Below are 27,188 nucleotides of genomic sequence, written 5' to 3' on the forward strand. Positions count from 1 at the left end.
GGTTTTAGAAATAATATAATGTTAGGTTTTAAAAGTTATAGAATGTTAGGTTTTAGAAATTGTATAATGTCAGGTTTAAGAAATTATAGAATGTCAGGTTGTTAAAAGTGTAGAATTTTAGGTGTTAAAAAATTATTGAATTTTAGATTTGATATGCCATGTTGCACAGCCATATCAGTTCATGCCTGTTTTAAATAGTTGTAGAGTTCGCTTTCCTAGTCTGCACTTCATAAAGTCAAATTTAATAGCTATGTCATTCTGGAGCTCATATGACCAGTGAAATAGGCTTTTTGACTGGATTTACTTCTATCCAACTATTGCTGGGTACATACTGGAGCTGGATGAGCTCAGGGACTTAAAGTATTCTAGCATGACCAGAATTTGAATCTATAGTATGTGATTACATTCTCCACCCACAACATCATGTTTGTGTCCTCCAGCTCTAGATGATGCTGGGAACCTGACCTCACCCCTGGGACTACAGATGGTGGAGTTTCCTTTGTCCCCACAGTTTGCAAAGGTGCTCCTGTCTTCAGGTGAGTCAAATCTTCTTCTGTACCTGTTCTTCTCTCTTCTCATGCACTCTGTGTGTATAGTCAGCAATGGTCTATTTCGGTCAACACTCACTTTCAAGATTTTATTATTTTCTAACATTGTTTATTTATCCATTCTAAATTTATATGAACAGTATCCTATATACTCTTTGTACTCTGCCAATACATTTGTATTGTATGCTGCTTATTATTAACTAGAAATTACAAATATTTTATTTGACTTTCGCCATTAAAGAAAACAATATCACGGAAAAAAGTTTCCATGATGTCAAACAATTATAGGCAAAAGTTTCCGTTCATCTGACCTCTTGTGTATAAGGATGTATGTTAGGGCAGTGTGGGGTATCACCTTTTAATACCACTAGCAAACACTGTGAGGGTTCCACTAATGATGTACCCTCTTGAATGTTATTACTTAGCCATGAATAGGGTTGAATGAACTTGACAGAATACTTAGTAAATTTCTACTTCAGGTTTATTTACACTGCTAATGTCATCATCTCAGTAGATGATTAAAATAGTCATTGACAGGACACAAATTCCTTCTCCTATCACAAGCTTAAATTTAACTAACTCTCTTTCACTCAACAGCAACAGTTATTTTTACATAAAATTTCACTCTTTTATACGTGTCATACTTAAGAACATTCAATATTCTTGCACCAACATTCATTCACACCTAATTAATCTCGTACACATAACTCATAACAATGTCCTTGTTTTTAATGGACCATATTGTGTTTTGATCTATAGTAAATACTTTTAGATTTTCACAATAACAGTAAATCAGAAGATCATTTTAATATTGCTGTGTAAATAGCTTTAAAGACTAGAAAGAAATATTTATTTTTGTTTAGAGAAGTTTGGCTGCTCAGAAGAAGCCATCATTGTCTGCTCAATGACTCAGATCCAGAATGTGTTTATCACCCCATCAGATAAAAAACTTGCAGCAGTAAGTACAAAATACATTTTTTGTTTCCTCTGAAAAGTGTTAGAACATTATTCTAGTTCACCCACATAACCAAAAAGCTAGCTACTGATTGTCATTGTAAAATATCACTCTAAGCCAAGGGTCTCCAAACTACGGCCCGCGGGCTGGATGCGGCCCTCGAAGTCCTCTCATCCAGCCCACGGAGATTTTTGTCCCAGGAAAAATCGTCTGTTGGTGATGGCTGAGGAACTTTGCCCAGAAAAATCAAAGACATGCCTCGAAGAAACTGGCCCCCGAACTGAAATTTGATAGTTAATGCGGCCCTCGAACTGAAAAGTTTGGAGACCCCTGCTCTAAGCTAAGAATGATAGCCTCTTAGAAGAAAAAACAAAAAGATTTTGGGGATAGTTTTAAAGAAATTTTGCAGTCTTGTGTCTATTAAGTTTAAAAGCCTTTTAGAGAACAGCATATAAAAAGTTATACCAAGTAATTGATAAGGAACTCATGATGTATTCTAGAATCCTCTACTTCCTAGTTCTGTATATGTTAATTTCATGGGAAAAACAATTTCCTTCTGACTTTTACGTCAAATTCTGTATATGTTCTTTTTAGTGACAGAGAAACAAATTCCATGCTATAAGCTTTGAAACCGTCATTCTGTATACCATAATTTCAGGAGAAAGAAAAACAAATTCTATGCTATAAGCCTTTCTATGTTCTGTATACCATAATTTCAGGAGAAAGAAAAACAAATTCTATGCTATAAGCCTTTAAGTCTATGTTCTGTATACCATAATTTCAGGAGAAAGAAAAACAAATTCTATGCTATAAGCCATTAAGTCTATGTTCTGTATACCATAATTTCAAGAGAAAGAAAAACAAATTAATTTCTATGCTATAAGCCTTTAAGTCTATGTTCTGTATACCATAATTTCAAGAGAAAGAAAAACATGATCTATGCTATAAGCCAGGGGTCGGCAACCTGTGGCTCGCGAGCCGCATGCGGCTCTTTTGATATCAAGATGCAGCTCTCCAGCTCCTTAAACAAATACTAATAATCTTAATAAAAAAATAAAATATTTGAAATTAAAAAAATGTTAGTGGCTCTTTAAAACCAGGGAAATTTTGAAAATTGTAACTTTTGGCTCTTCCGCTTCAAAAGGTTGCCAACCCTTACTATAAGCCATTAAGTCTATGTTCTGTATACCATAATTTCAGGAAAAAGAAAAACACATTCTATGCTATAAGCCTTTAAGTCTATGTTCTGTATACCATAATTTCAGGAGAAAGAAAAACATGATCTATGCTATAAGCCTTTAAGTGTATGTTCTGTATACCATAATTTCAGGAGAAAGACAAACACAAGTTCTCAGTGCTGGAGGGAGACCACTTGACTCTGGTCAATGTTTACAAAGCTTTCATCAAGGTAAATTTTCATTGTCACTCAACATAATGCTATCCTACAGGGCCCAAGTTTGGATTAAAATCTTGCGTACCTGCTGGGCCTCTGGATAGATATTTACATACATTTGATGACAAAAAACGTGGGTACGTTCACCATCAAATTTCCCGACCCATCTGCCCGACCCACGTTTTTTGTCATCAAATGTATGAAAATTTATTTTCTACTTTTTAGTCCACAAGAAAAACGTGGTTTTTTAAAAAGTTTTTTTTAAGTATTTTATTTTCTCCTTTGTAGTCCGTTGCTACACATGAAAAATGTGGTTTTTTAAAAGTTTTTTATATAGTTTATTTTCTACTTTATCTAATCACTTGATTAAGTATGACTTGACTAAGTGTTTTTAAATACACGGACTAAAAAAATCTTGAGCGACCGATACGCTTTAAACAGAGAAAGGGTGTAATTTACGTTGCTGGCGTGGAGATCTACTCACGAATCACGTGATCAAATCTCCCATAAACAAACAAATAAACGCGAAGCTGAGTTAAGGAAAAACGTGTTTATGTGTATTTTAGCATGCCCAGCGTACCAACCGTGTCACCGTTAACAATGTGTTACCGTGTCCGTTCTCCTTTTTAGTCCGTTGCTACACATAAAAAACGTGGTTTTTTAAAAAGTTTTTTTTAAGTATTTTATTTTCTCCTTTTTAGTCCGTTGCTACACATGAAAAACGTGGTTTTTAAAAAAAGTGTTTATAAATACACGGACTAAAAATCTTGAGCGACCAGGATTCGAACCTGGGTTGTCACGGCCACAACGAGAAGTACTAACCACTATACGATCACGGCCAGCGCGCTCACATCGATTGGGGCCGAAGTAACTGTGTCAATAGGCCTCAAGTCTTGTCGGTATCTTTAGAAATCATGTCCTCAATTTTATGGTCCTTGGGGCGTAATTAAATTAAGCTAATTACGGTCACTAATTGCTAGTTTTTATGATTGCATCTGAAATTGTTAGGCGAAAGTAGCATGCATGCCAAATTTCAGGTCTCTAGAGCAATCAGAAGTGGGCTAATTTTCGATGTCAATTTTAACAACAAACATCCAAACAAACAAACAAACGCGAAGCTGAGTTAAGAAAAACGTTTTAAAAAGTACCAAAAACAAAAATTATGTAGAAAGGCCAGTGTTCTATTGTCACATAGACTGTTAGGTCTCTGTGTATTTTCCTGTTGTTGTTTTTAATTTTCAAAAAGTAAAAAGTATCTAAAATCTCAATGATGTAGAATGGCCAGAGCTCTCGCTGGTGTCATGACCACTGCCTCAACTACAAGGGACTGAATCGAGCAGTGGAGATCAGCAACCAACTGGGGAGGCTGCTGACCAAGTTCAAGGTCAAGATGCTGTCCTGCAATGGTAAGTCTGTAAACATTTTTTCTCTAACTCTCTGAGCAGTTTTCACACCTCAACTTATTCTCAGATAAGATAATCTGCCAAGCTATTTTTAGTCTTTGTTACATTTAACATGAACATTACAAGACCCCAAGCTATTTTAGCCTTTGTTACATTTAACATGAACATTACAAGACTCCAAGCTATTTTAGCCTTTGTTACATTTAACATGAACATTACAAGACTCCAAGCTATTTTAGCCTTTGTTACATTTAACATGAACATTACAAGACTCCAAGCTATTTTAGCCTTTGATACATTTAACATGAACATTACAAGACCCCAAGCTATTTTTAGCCTTTGTTACATTTGACATGAACATTACAAGACCCCAAGCTATTTTTAGCCTATGTTACATTTGACATGAACATTACAAGACCCCAAGCTATTTTTAGCCTTTGTTACATTTAACATGAACATTACAAGACCCCAAGCTATTTTTAGCCTTTGTTACATTTAACATGAACATTACAAGACCCCAAGCTATTTTAGCCTTTGTTACATTTGACATGAACATTACAAGACCCCAAGCTATTTTTAGCCTTTGTTACATTTGACATGAACATTACAAGACCCCAAGCTATTTTAGCCTTTGTTACATTTAACATGAACATTACAAGACCCCAAGCTATTTTAGCCTTTGTTACATTTAACATGAACATTACAAGACCCCAAGCTATTTTAGCCTTTGTTACATTTAACATGAACATTACAAGACCCCAAGCTATTTTAGCCTTTGTTACATTTAACATGAACATTACAAGACCCCAAGCTATTTTTAGACTTTGTTACATTTAACATGAACATTACAAGACCCCAAGCTATTTTTAGCCTTTGTTACATTTAACATGAACATTACAAGACCCCAATCTATTTTAGCCTTTGTTACATTTAACATGAACATAACAAGACCCCAAGCTATTTTAGCCTTTGTTACATTTAATATGAACATTACAAGACCCCAAACTATTTTAGACTTTGTTACATTTAACATGAACATTACAAGACCCCAAACTATTTTTAGCCTTTGTTACATTTAACATGAACATTACTAGACCCCAAGCTATTTTTAGACTTTGTTACATTTAACATGAACATTACAAGACCCCAAGCTATTATAGCCTTTGTTACATCTAACATGAACATTACAAGACCCCAAGCTATTTTAGCCTTTGTTACATTTAACATGAACATTACAAGACCCCAAACTATTTTAGCCTTTGTTACATTTAACATGAACATTACAAGACCCCAAGCTATTTTTAGCCTTTGTTACATTTAACATGAACATTACAAGACCCCAAGCTATTTTAGCCTTTGTTACATTTAACATGAACATTACAAGACCCCAAGCTATTTTTAGCCTTTGTTACATTTAACATGAACATTACAAGACCCCAAGCTATTTTAGCCTTTGTTACATTTAACATGAACATTACAAGACCCCAAGCTATTTTTAGCCTTTGTTACATCTAACATGAACATTACAAGACCCCAAACTATTTTTAGCCTTTGTTACATTTAACATGAACATTACAAGACCCCAAGCTATTTTTAGCCTTTGTTACATCTAACATGAACATTACAAGACCCCAAGCTATTTTAGCCTTTGTTATATTTAACATGAACATTACAAGACCTGTTGTGCTATATGGGAAACACTTTATATATATATATATAACAAATAAAAAAAGGCAAATGATTTTGTCTCAGTTTATTCACATTATAAGGAGTGTAAATATGAAAGATATCAGATCTATTTTCAATGCAAACATTAACAGCTCATATTATGGTAGTATTCACATTCTCTGAAGTAAAAATATGAAAGAATAACCAGGATCTTATTTCAACATTCATTGGCATTTTAAGAAAAAATATTTTAAAATTAAGTAAAAAAAATGTAATATAGATTATCTATCATATGTTTAAAAGAGAGCATTTTTAGTCATGTAAATACAATAAATTCTATTAATATTCCCTTTGTATAGTGTTAGCTTGCACTAATTATGGAGGCACCAAATCGGCAACTAAAATACATCAAGAAGAATGTCACATGACATTTAACCCCTTCCCCCTCTTGGAATATCTTTAATGCTTTTGGGTATATATATATATAAATATATATATACATGGAAAATAAGCGTCATAAAGTTAATGTCTTTAAAAATTAACAGAAATGAGTCAGTTTATAATAATAGACATGGTTAAGTATGACTTCTGGTCACGAAAGAAGAGTTACTTCCCATGGGGGGAAAAATATTCTGTAGGCACCCAAGGATCTCCCACTTAGCAAAAGTGACCATCAAGTCAATGAAATTTTTTTGCTTAATGTGCGTTAACTATTGGGTCCCCACATACTGAGACTGTTAGTTTTAATCTCTTTTGACTAACAATAAACGGCCAACGAGTAAAGTTTCATTAGAAATAAAAATATATGTACAGAGGCAAATACAAAAATATACTTACATTATAAATGACAGGTTTACAGTAATATTATGCAATTTGAAAAATAAATTAATGCCCAGCAATACAATTTTTTAATGATGAAAGATTATTGATATTAAAAAAATGCTAGTTCAGAAATAGAATAATAATTAAAAACTACACTTATTGTGTAGGCAAAGGAAAGTGGCACTGACATATTTTCAAAGAAATTATACATGGACATGAAAAATTTAAAAATTGATAACTAAAATGGGACATTGATTGAAAGTAATGAAACAAGGTGTCAGACACCATAGGGTCATTGTTAGGGTGTGTGGTTGTCATGTAGGCAGAGGTAGAACATTTGGTCAGGGTAATATCAAATACTGCAACATCAATAATAGATATCAATAACAGGACACAGTGAGTGAGCAGGGTTTCTTTCATTTTTTTTTCTAGGTGGACACTTGGAATTTCCAAGGGAGGGGGCGATGGAATTTTTAGGGGAGGGGGCACTTGAAATTTTTCAGGAGAGGGGTGCTTGAAATTACCAGGGGAGGGGGCACTTGAAATTTTTCAGGGTAGAGGGGTGCTTGAAATTTCCAGGGGAGGGGATGGGGATGGAATTTCCAGGGGAGGGGGTTGGATGGAATTTCCAAGGGAAGGGCCACATGAAATTTCTGTGTGGGCACACAGTGGTTACAGTACATATTTTCTATACAAAGAGCACCGCCTCCCTCCCCCTGGAGAAATGCCTGAAAGAAAATCTCTGTTGTAAAAACGAGGGCCTTTTTTTTAGAGATCAGTGTGTGCTTATGTAATCCAATATATAATATATAAGAATAAAATAATAGAGGAAAAGTAAGGCTTGGCTGATACAAATGACACATAAGCAGAGTTTCTTCCAGGCATCTCTTCAGGGGGGCAAAGCCCCCCCGAAAAATTTTTACCGCCCCCCCCCCCCCCCGAACGAAATGAAATTTATATAATTTATATAGAAAATATATACTTTTAACAGTGTCCGCCCCCCGAAGAAAGTTTACCGCCCCCCCCCCCCGAAGATTTCAAGTGCCCCCCCCCCCCCCCCCCCGGAGATAAAAGTCTGGAAGAAACACTGCACATAAGGCAAAAGAGAAACACATTGAACAATTATGTTCAAGATATGAACAAAACAATTGATGGCATAGAAAACAACACAGTAGAAGACATGGTTATAAGAAAATAACACATAACTGGATACTTAAACCATTTAGGATAAAATATATGCCTACATAAATTAGCATAAATAATACAAGATTGAAAGGAACACATTAAACAACATGACATGACTATAATGTAAACACAATAAATGACATGATGCTAAGGATGTACATATGACAGGTATTATACTAATACACACATATAAAGAAAAAAATTACACAATGCTTATGTAAAATGAAGTACATAATACACATACATCAAGGAAAGCATCACAGAACACACAGACAACATATGGTTGAGCCACATTTGAAAGACATTAAAACATCATTGTGTGTCAGATGAGAGCTTAAACCTGGAACTGAGCTAAAGGGATATGATTGTGTCAGTTGCCTTAGCTTGCTTAAACCTCCACATGTCTGAAGCTGGGAATAGAACTTTTAAAAACAAAAACAGCATTAGCTTAGATTAGTGATGAAGGGTTCAGAAAAAAAACAATCTGTTCTGAAACTTTTAAAAATTTTTTTTCATAAGACATAGCATGATGAGGGGGGGGGGGGGGAGTTTTGAAAAAAATGTGGGCCCATCAAAAGCTATAAGATTTTTTTTTCATATTTGTAACTTTATATTATAGATCTATATAAGTTGTTCTTATTATTTTTTTTATTTCTACATTCCTATAGGCCTATAATTAGGCCAGATCTGTGTAAATCTAGACCCCCCCCCCCCCCCTCTATCTCTTGCTCTTCTCTAAAAAAAAACAAGAAAAAAAAAAGAAAAAAACTTGTTGGGCTAAATTACCCTAAGAAAAGACAACAATGAAGCTTTAAAAAAGACATCACAGACAAATTCAATGTTTTTTTAAAAAATCGGAATGAGTGTAAATAGGTGGAATTTGGTTAACAGTTTTGTTTTTTTGCCGAGGAAGGATATGAAAAAAATGCCCAGGAAAAAAAGGGGGGATTAAATGTTAACATTTAATCGAAAAATTTTCACATTATTGCAAAATATTTTTTTTTTCAAAATTTAATTATATATTTTTAACTTTTGGAGAGAAAAAAAATTAGATTTTGATTTTAATCTAGGTCGTAAGGTCGTAAACAGTGTCTATTTCAGACTTTTTTCCCCGGGTGGAGAGGGGGGGGGGAGGGGCAATTGAAACTTTCCTATATGGGGGGGGGGGGGTGAAATTCGGTAGACGTTCTTGGAGATGGGGGGGGGGGGTAGACGATGCCTGAAAGAAACACTGGTCATGATTCCAAGGTGTCAACTGAAAGGTCTAGCTTTAAACTTCCAACGTGTGAATACATTTTTATTTTCATTTTAAAAAGAATCGAAACTATTAAGAAGTAACATCAACATTTTGTTAGGTCAACTTTACAGAATATTTTCCGACATTCGAACTATTACCGCTGCTTAATTAATAATTATTTCAACTGGTCACGTTCATAGTGTATATCAGGCATCTATTTGGTTTAAAGTTTCTCCTCACCCTCCGCCCCAGGAGAAAACTGTCTGAAATAAACACTGGTCACGTGTTGTGTTTTTCTTATGGCGACATCGATTCAGAAACAGCAACCAAGGGCCTTACTGTCTTGTATGCCCCTTCGCCATTTTTGTACCTAGTTAATCCTACTATGTGCGGGAACAAAGGGCCATTAATCTTGCTTTACGTACACTGTATAGAGCATGTCCATACATTTACTCATGGGTGAATCGTCAAAGAAACGTCAAGACAGAGGCTCTAAAAAGGGGGCAACAAGACCTTTCTACGATAAAACAAAAATATGGCTGGTCCCTGAGTTTAAATATTTTTTTTTTTCAATTTTGTTAATTTTTCTTTTGTTCCGTAGAAATATTTCATTGAAATTTTTTTTTTTAAAGAAAAAGTCCGCGTCCTTCATACTGATTGTTAATGGTGCTCCTGCGGCGAATGTTTTTTTAGAGCCCCTGGTTTAATTATACTTTTTAGGTTTGCACGTGCGTCATGGCTTACTTGCCGTTTGTGGGTTATCGTCCGCTGAATTTGGTTCAAGGTTCATTCTGCATGTGCACCGGATGTGGATCATAATAAATATAGGAATTCCGTCTTCAACCATACATAGGTTTGGTGGGAGGGGAGTTATGGGTAGAATTGGTCATAAATACAGCAAGATTTGTATGTCTTTTCCATTCATTGACTTATGTGTATGTAAAAATCACTGGCCAGTATATGTGTGTGCATATCACGCATCATGGATCATAAACAAAGAGTACACAAAAGTATTATTTTGACGGAACAGGGTTAGGGTTACCCCCCCCCCCCGACATTAACCACCGGAGTAATTACCCCTGTCAATTAATTCCCTCCCCCCCCCCCCAGTTGGACATTACCCAACCCCCCCCCCGGTCATAGCTTAAGGTACAGTTAAGGTTAGGGTCAGCGTGAGATTTAAACTAATGTCTAGGGTTGGGTTTAGTTTTAGGCTGAGGTGAATGCTTTAGTTTAGGCTTGTTCTTATGGTTAGGCGTCAATATTCTTGAGCTTGGGGGAGGGGGGGGGGGGGGGGTAATTCCCCAGGGGGAGGGGGGATGTTGACAAGAGGTAATTGCTCCGGGAGAGGGGGTAATTTTGGGGGAGAAGTGATGTCCTAGACCCTATTTCTACCCACCACTCCGCCCCCATATAACGATATGTAACAAATAGACTACCACACTGTTAGCTATACATATTGTTACTGTGTGTGGCTAGCTACGTCTACTCTCACGAAGGTTGTGTACTTGACTATACTAACCCTAGCCCTTGGCTAGTTACTCCTTGTACTGGTTGAGGTCGTGTTTCTGTACTTGACTATACTAACCCTAGCCCTTGGCTAGTTACTCCTTGTACTGGTTGAGGTCGTGTTTCTGTACTTGACTATACTAACCCTAGCCCTTGGCTAGTTACTCCTTGTACTGGTTGAGGTCGTGTTTCTGTACTTGACTATACTAACCCTAGCCCTTGGCTAGTTACTCCTTGTACTGCTTGAGGTCGTGTTTCAGTACTAGACTATACTAACCCTAGCCCTTGGCTAGTTACTCCTTGTACTGGTTGAGGTCGTGTTTCTGTACTTGACTATACTAACCCTAACCCTTGGTTAGTTGCTCCTTGTACTGGTTGAGGTCGTGTTTCTGTACTTGACTATACTAACCCTAGCCCTTGGCTAGTTGCTCCTTGTACTGGTTGAGGTCGTGTTTCTGTACTTGACTATACTAACCCTAGCCCTTGGTTAGTTGCTCCTTGTACTGGTTGAGGTCGTGTTTCTGTACTTGACTATACTAACCCTAACCCTTGGTTAGTTGCTCCTTGTACTGGTTGAGGTCGTGTTTCTGTACTTGACTATACTAACCCTAGGCCTTGGCTAGTTGCTCCTTGTACTGGTTGAGGTCGTGTTTCTGTACTTGACTATACTAACCCTAGCCCTTGGCTAGTTGCTCCTTGTACTGGTTGAGGTCGTGTTTCTGTACTTGACTATACTAACCCTAGGCCTTGGCTCCTTGTACTGGTTGAGGTCGTGTTTCTGTACTTGACTATACTAACCCTAGCCCTTGGCTAGTTACTCCTTGTACTGGTTGAGGTCGTGTTTCAGTACTAGACTATACTAACCCTAGCCCTTGGCTAGTTACTCCTTGTACTGGTTGAGGTCGTGTTTCTGTACTTGACTATACTAACCCTAACCCTTGGTTAGTTGCTCCTTGTACTGGTTGAGGTCGTGTTTCTGTACTTGACTATACTAACCCTAGCCCTTGGCTAGTTGCTCCTTGTACTGGTTGAGGTCGTGTTTCTGTACTTGACTATACTAACCCTAACCCTTGGTTAGTTGCTCCTTGTACTGGTTGAGGTCGTGTTTCTGTACTTGACTATACTAACCCTAGGCCTTGGCTAGTTGCTCCTTGTACTGGTTGAGGTCGTGTTTCTGTACTTGACTATACTAACCCTAGCCCTTGGCTAGTTGCTCCTTGTACTGGTTGAGGTCGTGTTTCTGTACTTGACTATACTAACCCTAGGCCTTGGCTCCTTGTACTGGTTGAGGTCGTGTTTCTGTACTTGACTATACTAACCCTAGCCCTTGGCTAGTTACTCCTTGTACTGCTTGAGGTCGTGTTTCAGTACTAGACTATACTAACCCTAGCCCTTGGCTAGTTACTCCTTGTACTGGTTGAGGTCGTGTTTCTAAACGAGATGGAGACGATGCAGTCTCTGTTGGACGAATGTGTCCCTCCGCTGCTCTGCCGTCGTGCCGCCTTCCGGTGCTCGCTGCGCACCGGGCGCAAGTAGTCCCTTTTCCGGCAGACCGCGCCTCCCGACCGGACCCGCCCGAGGCACTGTTCCATCATCCGCTTCCAGACATTGTAGAACTTGACGTTGATGAAGGAGTAGAGCAGGAAGTTGATGGATAGATTTATCCAGATCAGAAAGTTGGCGACCCGCTGAAACAAGGCGATAGCCGGGCTGCGCTTTAACCCAGTCATGGCCGCGATGATGACGCTTTCCCCGAACGCCGACGGGATGACCAGGATCAGGAAGAGGCCGACGATGACGATGCAGGTCAAGGTCAGCCTGGCTTGCTCCCTCGTCCAGGTGTTGTGCTGGTTTTTCCTGACGCCCAGCTTCCGTCGTTTCTTCTGCTGGTGCCTGAGCTTGTAGACGAGGAAGGAGTTGAAGAGGACGAGGAGCAGGAGCGGGAGGAAGTTGAGCAGGACGCTGTGGACCCAGGAGATGATCACCGCCACGGGGAGCAGGCTCGGGTTTTCTACCATCGTGTAGCAGTTGCCGCCGCCGTACGGGCAGCAGGGGTGGCTGTAATTCGGACACGGCACGATCTCGTACCAGACGAACCTGGGCGTGTTGAGCAGCAGGTTGGAGGCGAACACCACCACGACCTTGACCCGCGCGCTGTGCACGGTGCAGCGGATGGGCGCCCAGAGCGGGAACTGCAGGAAGAGGCACCGCTCTAAGGACATGGTGACCACCACCCAGATTCCCGTCGAGAAGGCGATGTTGGAGATGGGGTAGTAGAAGTAAGCCCGGAAGAAATTCCACGTGTAGTCGGGGGAGGTGTCGAAGAAGACCTCCATGAGGATGAACAGCAGCGCCGTGAGATCGGCGCAGGCTAAAGCTTTGAGGTGGACGTAGGGGGATTCCTTGAGCCGCGGGGAGCGGAGGGTCAGGAGGATGAGGATGTTGCTGAAGATGCCGAACACCAGGATGGGCGCGCCGACGTAGAGCTTGATGTACTCCACGTATTCCCTGACCAGCGACCACGCGTCGTTGACCTCGCGTGTTGAGTTGAGCCCGCTCGTTTGATTCATGCTTCTCAAAGCTTGAGAGAAGAGGGGGGGGGGGATATTCAACTCGCGAGCGGGTCACTGAGTGGTTTATGTTAGGCCGTCATCCTTATTCAGTCCGGTGACGTTTTCTGTGGGGTAATGACCACGTACATCGTCTGGAAGTAGAAAGAAAGAATAGCCGTCTTACTTATATTGATTAGTTTTTACGGTCTTTTGTTATACTTTGTGGACATGGTCCGGCGTCTTTTTCAATCTTTTGATGAGCTGTTTGATACTGTGTATTGTATCATATTGTGTTTGCTAGAAGTTGAGTTTATGCTTTGTATGCACTATATGTACCCGTACCCAGTGGCGTAGCGAGGTCGGGTGTCACCCGGTGCGTCACTTAAAGGGGTCACCCCCCAGAGGCGTAGCGACCCTTCCCGGCGCCCGGGGACAAAGGGACAAACTTTCAATTTTCGATTTGCACCCCCCCCCCCATCTCAAACTTTCGATTTGCACCCCTCCCCCTCCATCCTTGTCGGGATTTGTCAAATTTGCTCTTAAAAGGCTTTTAAACACTCGAATTAATCTCATCATTTTTCTCTATATATTTTGCTATTTTTTTTTGCCTTGGTGTCACCCCCCTAAATGGTGTCACCCGGTGCGGTCCGCCGCCCCAGCCAACCGCCCGGCTCCCCCTCGCTACGTCACTGCCCGTACCGTGTAATGTATTGTGTGTGGAGTTGAGTCACGAAAAAGTCTCATTAAATTAAGTATAATGGGGATAATGCTGCGGAATGAATGTCACGGAAATATTTTTTGTTGTTGAAAAAGTCATTTAAAAGTCGAATTTCGTAGTAAAATAGGGTCGCCTTGGTCTATCTACTCAATTTTGACCATGCTCAATAATATTTTATAAAGGAATTCTTGTTTCAAAAAGGATCATTTGCAAGTAGTGAGGTATAGGGCGTCCCCTGGGAAGTGTGGATCTGGTTGCGACAAAACAAAAAACGTGACGTAATTCATGGACGACCCCTGTGACTTTGTTCCCTACGCGAGTTCTTTTCATACGGTGCCCCACCAATATAGCCGGCACCTTCCTGGGTTGTCACTGTTATGTAACCCGCCAGTTTATTAAAAAAAAAAAAAAAAAAAAAAAAAAAAAAAAAAAACGTTTTCTACTTAATTTAACAATAAATATTAAATTATATAAAAAGTAATAATATATTCTTATTTTCAGGAGTAGGCTTATACTTTTATCACTGTTAATTACTGTTAAAGTAAGTAATTAAAAAGATAATATCTTAACATAACATAGTACTAGCTACCTGTTGTTTATAATTAGCTCACGCGTTTTTTGCAAACTTATAAAAACATTTCTCAGCTGTACAAAATTCATCAGACAAAAAAAAATCAGGGAAATATACTCGACAGTTTAAGTAAATCTGGCCGTGTGTATCTCAAACAGTATATCGATTTTTTTTTATCTTTCCGGTTCATCTTAATTGGGTATTTTATCGTGATGTTTTTTGTTAATATCAGTGAATCTTTAGTTTTTTCTCACCCTAAAACTCTTGGTTTGCCAGATTAATTCACGTGTGTTGAGTTTTGTTAATATCAGCGAATCTTTAGTTTTTTCTCACCCTAAAACTCTTGGTTTGCCAGATTAATTCACGTGTGTTGAGTTTTGTTAATATCAGCGAATCTTTAGTTTTTTATTTGTCACCCTAAAACTCTTGGTATGCCAGATTAATTCACGTGTGTTGAGTTATGTTAATATCAGCGAATCTTTAGTTTTTTATTTGTCACCCTAAAACTCATGGTTTGCCAGATTAATTCGCGTGTGACGCCCAAAACGTCTGTGCTGTTTGTATGTGTGTTTATCTCTGTGTGTGTGTGTGTGTGTTAGCAACTCGTTGACATTACACGCTTTTCGCTAGGATTAAGGCGGGTTTAAACGTGTATCACGACAATTCGCGTTGGGATTAGGGTTGGGTTACGGTATAAAATTGATATTCTGTATGTACTTGTCTGATTTCGGTCAGTGTGCGATGTCTAGTGTCTGTATCATGTATTGTAGCAGCCCCTATACTGACAATCTGTAATCGTGTTGTGTGCGACCATGCTATGTCTCATTATAAAATAAGTATGACCCCCCCCCTCCCCACGTTGGATTAAACTCAAACAGTAGATTTATTAGTCTACCCACATTTACTACTGACACACTGTTACACCGAATGGGATGAAAACAAAAGAGCCGATATGGTATAAGGGCCGACACTGTAAAAATACCGCGCAGAGTCCCGAAAATCCTTTTGTTTAAGAAACTTATTCTTTCACTAACCATCCAAGCAAAGTCACTAAGAGTCAGAATGGCATCCTCATGTAATTTAAGTTAGACCTGGACACCCACCCCCCACCCCTACACACACCCCGCACTCCCTACACACACACCGTACATGATTATTTGCCTTGTGTTTGTATATAGGCTATATTATAGGTGTTCAAGCATTTGGTGTCGCCTTTAACTTATTGTTTGTACCTAGCAGAAAGGACGTATGGGTCGCACTTGGGGCTCTTAATTCGTGCCCCCAAGCTTAACACATAGTGTCGTTTTTAGTTCGTACCCAGAAGTTAAGACATAAAGACGCGCTTTGAGCTTTTAGTCTGTCTAGAAACAAGTACAAATAGGTGTAGCCACAAGCTTTTAGTTGGTGTCTAGAAGCTAAACATATAGTGTCGTTTTTAGTGCCCAGAAGTTAGGACAAGTAGGTGTCGCTTTGAACTTTTAGTTTATATCTTGAAACAAGTACAAATAGGTGTAACCAGAAGCTTTTAGTTGGTGTCAATAAGCTAAACACCAAGTGTTGTTTTTAGTGCCCAGAAGTTAGGACAAGTAGTTGTCGCTTTAAACTTTTAGTTTATATCTAGAAACTAGTACAAATAGGTGTAACCAGAAGCTTTTAGTTGGTGTCTAGAAGCAAAGTGTCCAAGCGACCAGACACAATCTACAAATTCTACGCGTTACCGATTTTTCTCCTTACGTACATAACACTACCCAATTATCGATCTCGAAATCACGCCATTGTTGAATTGATTACACTTACGCTCTTTGTTATTCCCTGTCTGTATTGTTGTTCTAAAATTCCTCTACTTTATATCCTTAACACCCAAAGCAAGAAAACGTAAAGTCTAATTTAATTGTACGTCGTCCAGCTTTAAGATTGATGAGCTGTCGTCCAAGGCGTAATGAAATGTGTAATTTGATACTGAACTCATTACATATCTGAACTACGAACGGAATTTTTTATAAATAGAAGTCTGTGTTACTGAAATGCACTCACAAATATTAAAATCGGTAGTTCGGTGATTGGCCAAAATGGCGTCGCTAGGCGGGGTGTGAACTTTCAACAATTTTGCATTTTCGGGTTGGTGTCACCCCCTCCTCCCCTACCTTATAATTGTAACCGTATAAAACATTGTTTTGGCTGTAAATTTTAAGATTTTTCTATTTAATGTAACCCTCTAAATGGTTTCACCCGGTGCGGACCGCACCCCAAGCCCTCGCCTTGTGTCGCCAATATAGTTTTGAATGAGGGTTGGTTCTCCCTGCTTTCAGCGACGTTATTCTTTTTTATCTACTTTTTATTATCCTTCAATTTTGGTAGAATTTTCTTTTACAATGTGACAATATAAGCACTAATAACTATCTAAGTTACTCAGAGGCGTAGCGAGGGTGGGGGGGGGACATATATCCCCGGGCGCCGACCTTAGGGGGCGCCAAAATGGATTGGAAAAACAAATTGAAAGTTTGAAGGGGGTGGGGGTGCAAATCGAAAGTTTGAAGGAGGGATGCAAATTGAAAGTTTGTACCCGGACGCCGGGAAGGGTCGCTACGCCTCTGAAGTTACTATACCGATTCATTGGAGTCGTGGGCCGCATGTGGCCCGCGGGTCAGACAGACGTTGCACAACCTGTGCCCAGCCCAGTTATAACCCACTACAGTTGTAAACTGACGCCCGTCGCACACGCGCAGTGCGTCGTGAGTTTATCGTGACCTGACGTTCTAGCTACGCTAGTTTTGGTTTTGTGTTTTACGCGGTTCAAGTCTAAGCTGCTACCTACGCATGTTTTTGTTTTGGTTTTGTGGCCAACTGCGTGTTGCAATCACGCTGCCCACGTCAATTAAGCTGCGTTTTAAGACTTGATTGTCAGTTCAACTAGATTTATGCAGGTATTTGGATATCGGGGCTATGGAGCTAATCTAGTTTTTTAAAAAAAAATTTTGGGTACTGGAGCTATAATTGAGCTTACAGCCTACGGTCAATATAGAATCGCTACAGCCCAGAGATACAACAGTTTTTGAAAGATAAATTAGGGACGTTTTAATCGAATAGTTAAATCATGGTTTCTACGTTACTATGTTTACATAATTGTAAGCAGAAGAAACCCCTAGAGTAATCTTAAATAGACACGACCTCCCATTTAAATTTCTAAGGTTAATTGGTTTTAATATGTTAATATGTACGCGCCGTAGGAAATGGTTTTTCAAAATGTCACAATTACATATTAGTTTCGTAACACCAGCGGTTGTGTCCACTTGATCTCTATTGCTGGCACATAAGCCCACCCCCCGTATTTTAACTTCATTTGTAGAATTCCCCCCCCCCCCCCCCCTTTCATAACACAAAACGCGGGCAAAATATTACGAATAATTTAGATATTTTAATGGATTATATGGGACATTCATAAATGTCGTCATGCTGTTTAACGATTTTTATCTCCCCCCTCCACATCGTCACAAAATGCCGAACCATCCTCCCCTCCTTTTAAAGTTATTGTCGAATTTTTAAATTTTATTTAGAAAAGCATACATTGTATGAACTACCATGTTAAAAGTTTGATCTTTGTCTAGTGTTAACGGTGTGCGATCGTGAAGAAGTTTTTTTTTAGAAAGTTTAACAGTAGAGGAAACAAAACAACTTGAACAGATGCCTGCACGAAAATGTACTTAAGCTTCAGTAAGGGGGGGGGGGGGGTCAGTCGGAGCTGAGATGGAGCTAACTCAAAACTTAATCGGAGCTTGATCAAAAAAAAAATATGCCCCAGTTCCCAGTAATGGCAAATGGGTTTTATTTACATGTATGTATTCATTGTTTTATTTCATTTTTAATTAATTAATTAGGCCTCATTAATTAATTTTATTAATTTAATAATTCGTTTATTCATATATTTATTTATTCTTCTATTCACTCATTATTAATAAATTACATTTTATTTATGCTATGTTAAATTTGTATTAAATGAGCTATTTATATAATGCTAAATTTGTATTATATGGGCTATTTATGTTATGCTATATTATTATTAGGCTAAATCTTTATTATATGGGCTTTATTTATATGTTTAAATATAAACCGCTGTCACGATGTTTTGTATTTGTATTGCCCCTGGCTACCTAATTAGCCCCTGGACGCACATAAGAGAAGCAGATATTAGGAGAATCTCATTTGTAGAACTACATCGCTTAATGCAAACATTCGTTCCGGTGATCTAGAAAGATATATAGCCTATATACATAAGGCAGAAACCTTCAGGGCGATTCCCGGTGCTGAAGTCATTGAAATATGGAGCAGACACTCCCCCCCCCCCCCCGGGTCCTGCGAATAGCGACTACAGGAAGCATGGGTTGACCTGTACCAACTTGACCAGGGGTGAAAGCTGACCATTTCCTAACATTCACTAACCTCCCCCCCCCCTTCCCCTATTATTCAGGAAAAAATGGAAGCATTGTTGTAAAGGATCATTAAAGTTGCAGAAACCTAACCCAAGATGTCTACTTTATTTTGAGAATTTTGAAAGGAGAGCAACTCGCTTTAAAGTGTTGGTTGATTTTTTTTTTTATGAATACTATTCTGCGCCCGAAAAAAATGCTCTTTTTAAAAAGCTGGTGTGCTGATTTCATTACAAATTTAACTAAGCATTGTTGTAAAACGATAGAAATTATGTAGATTTGAAATACTTAATTAAAATTAAGCTTTAGCATTGATTAGCAATAGCATATTTTTAAAAATTTCTCTCGTATAGTAATAATAAAACTTCAAAATGTTTGCGCTTAAATTTGAAATAAATTAAATTTTAACGTAATTAGCTATTAAAAAAATCTTTAAATTGCTAAAACTTTTGTTTTATTTTTTTTTATTCGCAGTGTTTCCGATTTTATAACACTAGCTCCGTAATAGTTTTAAGGTTAACAGTCGGGTTTTATTTAAGGTTAGGTTAAGGCTCAGGAATCTTTATCGAAAGCATGTGCCAACTAGGTAGTATGCCTGGTACATACATGAAATTATCAAAGTGATATGTAGACTACGGCTGTTCAAGATTTCGGTACTTTGAGATCACTCACATGTTATATTTATATAGCACGAATGTGATAGGTCGTGGTGTTTTAACATTTTCTTATATGTTACAAGGGGTACGGATAGTATATAGCAATTTATTTTGCCACAATGCATTTTATTTCCATATTTTTATTTTTTGCTAAATTTAATCAATTTTAAGTTGTTGGATCAAAAACATTAACATAGACATTATTTCTATTGAACCTCTATTTACAGTTCTACAGTGGTTTAATGATATTACAAGAGATTTTTCTATAAATGACATGTTTTCTGGGAAATTGTAAAGGGTTATAAAAATGTTATATCATCTGTAGAGAGGGTTAAAGAAATGTCATATCACTTCTATGTGAAGTGGGCGGGTCATAATTTTCCTAAAAGATATATGCGCACGATCCAGTTTTATGAGAATTAACATAATCTTGTCAGCTCTTCTCACTAGTGGGGCGTGTGTTTTTTTTTGTTGTGCTAAGTACAACATGTTGTAGTTTTTCTGTTCTTTTTGTTGTGCTTAGTACAACATGTTGTAGTTTTTCTGTTCGTTTTGTTGTGCTAAGTACATGTTGTAGTTTTTCTGTTCGTTTTGTTGTGCTAAGTACAACATGTTGTAGTTTTTCTGTTCTTTTTGTTGTGCTAAGTACATGTTGTAGTTTTTCTGTTCTTTTTGTTGTGCTAAGTTCAACATGTTGTAGTTTTTCTGTTCTTTTTGTTGTGCTAAGTTCAACATGTTGTAGTTTTTCTGTTCTTTTTGTTGCGCTAAGTACAACATGTCGTAGTTTTTCTGTTCTAATTCTTTTTGTTGTGCTAAGTACAACATGTTGTAGATTTTCTGTTCTTTTTGTTGTGCTAAGTTCAACATGTTGTAGTTTTTCTGTTCTTTTTGTTGTGCTAAGTTCAACATGTTGTAGTTTTTCTGTTCTTTTTGTTGTGCTAAGTTCAACATGTTGTAGTTTTTCTGTTCTTTTTGTTGCGCTAAGTACAACATGTCGTAGTTTTTCTGTTCTAATTCTTTTTGTTGTGCTAAGTACAACATGTTGTAGTTTTTCTGTTCTTTTTGTTGTGCTAAGAACAACATGTTTTAGTTTTTCTGTTCTTTTTGTTGTGCTAAGAACAACGTTGTAGTTTTTCTGTTCTTTTTGTTGTGCTGAGTACAACATGTTGCAGTTTTTCTGTTCTTTTTGTTGCGCAAAGTTCAACATGTTGTTTTTTTGTTTTTTTTGTTGCGCTAAGTTCAACATGTGGTCGTTTTTTTTTTCCCTATTTCGTGGTACATTCTGGTAATTAGTTATGCACTATTAATATTACTAAAACTAACTATCGGAATACACTTAAAAAAACAACTGAGCTTTATTTACTAAACGATTGGTAGTATTATCTTTGCACAACAAAATATATAATTGACTTACCATTTTCTTGTTACCTTGTCAGGTTAAGCTTTTCTTACATCCACATTTTACCTTGTCTGCTACCGTAAAATTTACAACTTGTTTTTCTTTTCTTTTGTTTTCTTGTGTTATTCTGAATAATTTTTAAAAAAAAAGTGATTTCCACAATCGGGTTTAGTCCGATAACATCAAATCTGTTCGTGCCACGGCAAGCGATGATCTTGTTTTGACTTCCCGCCACTTTATGCTATATAGGCCTACACGTCTGCTCTCCTTGGCTTGCTCGTCTGCTGGCCCAGCCGGCTCACGGCAGATGGCACGGGCTGGATCGATATCCAAAACAAATCACATTTTATTATTGCATTTTTTTTTTGTATTGCAAAATTATTTTTAAAAAAATTAAATGTTAATTAGGTCACACACAAATCGGGCTTCGTTTTAAATTGTATAAATGGCCTTGATGCAATGTACGCCTAGTTTGATTGGCTGGTAAATGCGAGGCGATGTAAGTTTAAAATTTGATTGGCTGGTACCAATGCGTCACTGTTTATATTGTTCGGAAACTGGCTCTGTTTAATTTTGTATGGTTTTACTCGGAGGAAGCTAGCGCCCTCTAATCATTGTTTTTTTCCCCAGGCATTTTCTTGATTGAGGGGGGGGGGGGGAATCATAAGAATGGTTAAGTATTTTCTATTCAACTTTAACACTAATTTTATTTATTTTTTGTCGTGGGGGGGGGGGTTAGGTTCTTCAAGGACATTCTCCTCAGGAGGGATACCTGAAACACTTGTAATATGTTATACTTTTACTTAACCCCCCCCCCCCTCCACTTTTAGCACCGCACCCCTAAACAAAATATAATTTAAAATACAAAATAATTACTCGAGACTTTCGAGTTAGAAGTCGCACGCACTACAATCCGACCACGCCGTCCCGCCCCTTTTTATTTGGCCTCTTAGTACCTACAGTTACTGTACTTGTCCCCCTTAGTACCTAATGTTACTGCACTTGTCCCCCTTAGTACCTAAAGTTACTGCACTTGTCCCCCTTAGTACCTAAAGTTACTGCACTTGTCTCCCTTAGTACCTAAAGTTACTGCACTTGTCCCCCTTAGTACCTAAAGTTACTGCACTTATCCCCCTTAGTATCTACAGTTACTGCACTTATCCCCCTTAGTATCTACAGTTACTGCACTTGTTCCCCTTGTTATTCTAACCTTAGTGCCGCTGATGCCCTGGTTATTCTAACCTTAGTGTACTTAGATCCCTGGTTATTCTAACCTTAGTGTACTTAGATCCCTTGTTATTCTAACCTTAGTGCCACTGATGCCCTGGTTATTCTAACCTTAGTGCCACTGATGCCCTGGTTATTCTAACCTTAGTGCCACTGATGCCCTGGTTATTCTAACCTTAGTGTACTTAGACCCCTGGTTATTCTAACCTTAGTGCCACTGATGCCCTGGTTATTCTAACCTTAGTGCCACTAATGCCCTGGTTATTCTAACCTTAGTGCCACTGATGCCCTGGTTATTCTAACCTTAGTGCCACTGATGCCCTGGTTATTCTAACCTTAGTGCCACTGATGCCCTGGTTATTCTAACCTTAGTGCCACTAATGCCCTGGTTATTCTAACCTTAGTGCCACTGATGCCCTGGTTATTCTAACCTTAGTGCCACTAATGCCTGGTTATTCTAACCTTAGTGTTCTTAGACCCCTGGTTATTCTAACCTTAGTGCCTCTGATGCCCTGGTTATTCTAACCTTAGTGTACTTAGATCCCTGGTTATTCTAACCTTAGTGTACTTAGATCCCTGGTTATTCTAACCTTAGTGTACTTAGACCCCTGGTTATTCTAACCTTAGTGCCACTGATGCCCTGGTTATTCTAACCTTAGTGCCACTGATGCCCTGGTTATTCTAACCTTAGTGCCACTGATGCCCTGGTTATTCTAACCTTAGTGCCACTGATGCCCTGGTTATTCTAACCTTAGTACCACTGATGCCCTGGTTATTCTAACCTTAGTACCACTGATGCCCTGGTTATTCTAACCTTAGTACCACTGATGCCCTGGTTATTCTAACCTTAGTGCCACTGATGCCCTGGTTATTCTAACCCTAATGCACTTTGACCCTTATCATCCGCCCTTTTGTTCTATGGACGTCCGGCGAAAGATTTGCAAGAGAGATCACTATTGTTTACCTCCAAGCTCAGATTATCTCGGCAAAAATACTCACTCAGTTTAATCACCTAGCTAGTATTTCACAATACCTAATTTACTACACATAATTGTATTGATTTTACAAGGGCTCTTTATTTTCAAGGTGGGGTGGGGTGGGGGGTGAGACTCGTCCTTCACCCCTATCTTGACAATGATCATGGCCTACATATTCCATCATTGCTTTGTGCTACTTCCTGTTTTATACGCCTGTGCTATGTGCCCCAGTATTTATATGCCTTATGTTATGCCCATCCAACTTGTTTCTTGTCTGTAGCACAGTATTTATCTGCCCTTTCCTTCCCCATCCCCTGTTTTAATACACCATCATTCCCCCACCCTTAGGCTTTGCGCTCTTTTTTTTTTAAATCATTAGATTGGTTCAGCTAAAAATAGAATCACATGACGCCTTTAGGTTATTTTTATACCCTTTTATTAAAATCAACAGGCTTCAGCTGCTTACGTGTTCTATGTACATTTAACACATCAGGTTGTTGTTGCTGAGTTTTAGAAACTGTCGAACATTGCAGAGGTTGGTGCATAGGGGTCATCCATAAACGACATCCCTTTTTTTTAACCCCCCCCCCCTCCTTTTTCCTCTAAAATGACGTCACATTAAGCCTACTACCCCACCAAAATTTCATTTTTGTTTTAAATTTCTTTCTAAAATGTTTACTTGTAGCTCATTCAGCATTGAGTTTATGGAACAATTTTTAGTGCAATTTACAAAAAAAAAAATAAAATAAAATCAGCTTTTGGTATGACTAATGTGTCATCATACTTTTTTATCCCCCCCCCCCCCACCCCATCCCCCACCCCCTCGTTATATGTCGTCACAAAAGTCCGAACCTTCCGTCCGTTTGAAGATTGTCGTCATTTATCGACGCCCCTCATAGACGCCATTTTTATTAACCCGCCCAATTAACCCGCCCAATTAACCAGCCCAATTAAGAGGAAGCTCAGTCTGTAAAGTAGGGCTTCTGTGAGGTGAGATATTCCACAAGTGGCGCTGGGGGCCGTGAACATATTAAAGCGGACATTAGTTTTACTTACCCGTTGTGCCGGTCGTGAACATATTACAGAGGGCATTGGTTTTACTCAATCTTCTTCGCCTTGTAATTGTAACATTTGAATTGAGGTGCTCACGCTTGCAGTGTCAACTTCTAGAATCTCACTCAACGACCTACAACCACACGATCATATGAACTTATGGCACATGACACAATGACCTATGACCCCCACAACCCTACTTTATTCAAACGGCAAAGAGCTTTGTATTTTTGTAAAAGCTTAAATTCAAACTAGATTCCTCTTTCTTTTTACTTGCTTCATCCGTCCGTCATAGGTCGAAACTTGCTTGCGAAATTTTAACCATTTCTACCAAACCGATTTGCTTCAAAACTTGACTCTTAGGTCAATACATTATGCATTTAATACCCTTGTTTAAATTGTATGAGCGAAACGCGTTTTTAAAAATACTAGCCGCCCAGGCCCTGCACTTGAATTTGTGAAGCATACACATAAACAAAAACATATTATAAAATAAATAAACTTTAGTTTTCTTTATTATAAGCATTTAGAAGCTTCTTATTGAAACGGGGATTTTTTTTTTTTTGGTGTGTTTTGTTTTTTAATTTCTTTAACTCCCACACATGACGCTAAATAGTTTTTTTTTTCAATTGACATCTTTTCCCTTTACAAACGACACTTGAAATCTTCCGCGTTGTATCACGCCATTTTTAGCTCACATTCTCTCATTTCAAGAGGAGACGTGCGACTTTCTAAACAGTTTTTGTTCCTGTCTCTCTCGATACAGCGCATTTGTCTCACTCGATATAGAGCATGTGTCTCACTCGATATAGCGCATTTTTCTCACTCGATATAGCGCATTTGTCTCACTCGATATAGCGCATGTGTCTCACTCGATATAGCGCATGTGTCTCACTCGATATAGCGCAATTGTCTCACTCGATATAGCGCATTTTTCTCACTCGATATAGCGCATTTTTCTCACTCGATATAGCGCATGTGTCTCACTTTAGGTGTGCATTTTACGACTTGATTTCTTCATGTCTCACTTGACGCAGTGCTGTCATATCACTTAATTTCTTTCAAGTATCACTACTTACAATTAAAAATCCATGTTTTAGTTAGTTTACAAGTATTTTGTGAACATTATCTCGGGATCGATGCCCAATCCCCGAATACCAAATCTGTCGGCGATTACTTTCAAGATTCAGCAGTCATGCGCTCCACCTCTCGAACATGTCGCTCCACCCCTCGAACATGTCGCCCTACTTCTCGACCATGTCGCTCCACCTCTCGACCATATCGCTCCACCTCTCGATCATGTCACTTCACCTCTCGAAATATTTGCTCCACCTCTCAAACATGTCGCTCCACCTCACGACCATGTCGCTCCACCTCTCGACCTCTCGTTTCACCTCACGAACATATTGCCCCACCTCTCGAAATATTTGCCCCACCTCTCGAACATGTCGCTCCACCTCACGACCATGTCGCTCCACCTCTCGACCTTGTCGCTCTACCTCACGACCATATCGCTCCACCTCTCGACCATGTCGCTCCACCTCTCGACCATGTCGCTCCACCTCTCGAACATGTCGCTCCACCTCTCGACCATGTCGCTCCACCTCTCGAAATATTTTCTTCACCCCTCGACCATATCGCTCCACCTCTCGACCATGTCACTACACCTCTCGAACATGTCGCCCTACCTCACGACCATGTCGCTCCACCTCACGACCATGTCGCTCCACCTCTCGACCATGTCACTACACCTCTCGAACATGTCGCCCTACCTCACGACCATGTTGCTCCACCTCACGACCATGTCACTACACCTCTCGAACATGTCGCCCTACCTCACGACCATGTCGCTCCACCTCTCGACCATGTCACTCCACCTCTCGAACATGTCGCCCTACCTCACGACCATGTTGCTCCACCTCTCGACCATGTCACTCCACCTCTCGAACATGTCGCCCTACCTCACGACCATGTTGCTCCACCTCACGACCATGTCACTACACCTCTCGAACATGTCGCCCTACTTCACGACCATGTCGCTCCACCTCTCGACCATGTCACTCCACCTCTCGAACATGTCGCCCTACCTCACGACCATGTCGCTCCACCTCTCGACCATGTCGCTCCACCCCTCGAACATGTCGCTCCACCTCACGACCATGTCGCTCCACCTCACGACCATGTCGCTCCACCTCACGAAATATTTGCTCCACCTCTCGAACATGTCGCCCCACCTCTCGAAATATTTGCTCCACCCCTCGAACATGTCGCTCCACCTCTCGACCATTAGAACGAGGACACAAAGGTTAATATTTAACATACAGATTAAAGTTAACTCATGTCATCTGATGGGTCGAATGATTCACTTTTATTTCAACGCAAGAATTAAATTTTTTGAATTAAATCTGGTCATTCTCAATAGAGGTGGGGAACTCATGGAATTTCCCAGCCATCAAGTAAGCCGTTGGGCTGATTCTCATCATTAAATATTTTTTTATGAGCGTAAGACGTGCAACTCCAGTTTCCTTTCTGCCAGAGCATTTCCGGTCATTCTCAAAGTTGTCCTGACATAGCAACAAAAACACGAGGCACTGACCTGGCCAAAAAAATAAATAAAAACTTGTCATTTATCAAATTAGCCTGTAGCTTTGTTGACCGCTGGGGCTTTAGGGCTAGAGTCAAGGTCTGGGTAAAGGATTTGTTAGCGGCAGCAGGGCGTTTCGGTAGCATTAGTGGTTTGGTAAAGACAACAGACAACTGTATGTTATTTAAACAGTTGGCTTAGCCGTACCCCACTCTGAATATCGTATCGCTACTTGACAGAGGCGTCGCGATGGGGGGGGGGGGGGAACATATGTCCCCGGACGCCGACCTTAGGGAGCGCCAAAATG

General features: G+C 39.3%; 1 protein-coding gene across 4 annotated transcripts in view; it reads left to right on the top strand.

The window, feature by feature from the left end:
• The window catches only part of LOC131946624 (putative ATP-dependent RNA helicase DHX35), a 47,610-nt gene that overhangs the window by 11,837 nt on the left and 8,585 nt on the right, over positions 1-27,188 (top strand). For all 4 annotated transcript variants that reach the window (XM_059307552.1, XM_059307549.1, XM_059307550.1 and 1 more), the window contains 4 exons: positions 441-536; positions 1,412-1,506; positions 2,834-2,911; positions 4,173-4,302. In XM_059307552.1, coding sequence (XP_059163535.1) covers positions 441-536; positions 1,412-1,506; positions 2,834-2,911; positions 4,173-4,302 — 399 coding nt within the window. The remainder of the gene's footprint in view (positions 1-440; positions 537-1,411; positions 1,507-2,833; positions 2,912-4,172; positions 4,303-27,188) is intronic.

The sequence above is a fragment of the Physella acuta genome, unplaced genomic scaffold (genome assembly GCF_028476545.2).
Source record: "Physella acuta isolate Inbredline_101_S28 unplaced genomic scaffold, ASM2847654v3 ptg000566l, whole genome shotgun sequence".
NCBI lineage: Eukaryota > Metazoa > Mollusca > Gastropoda > Physidae > Physella > Physella acuta.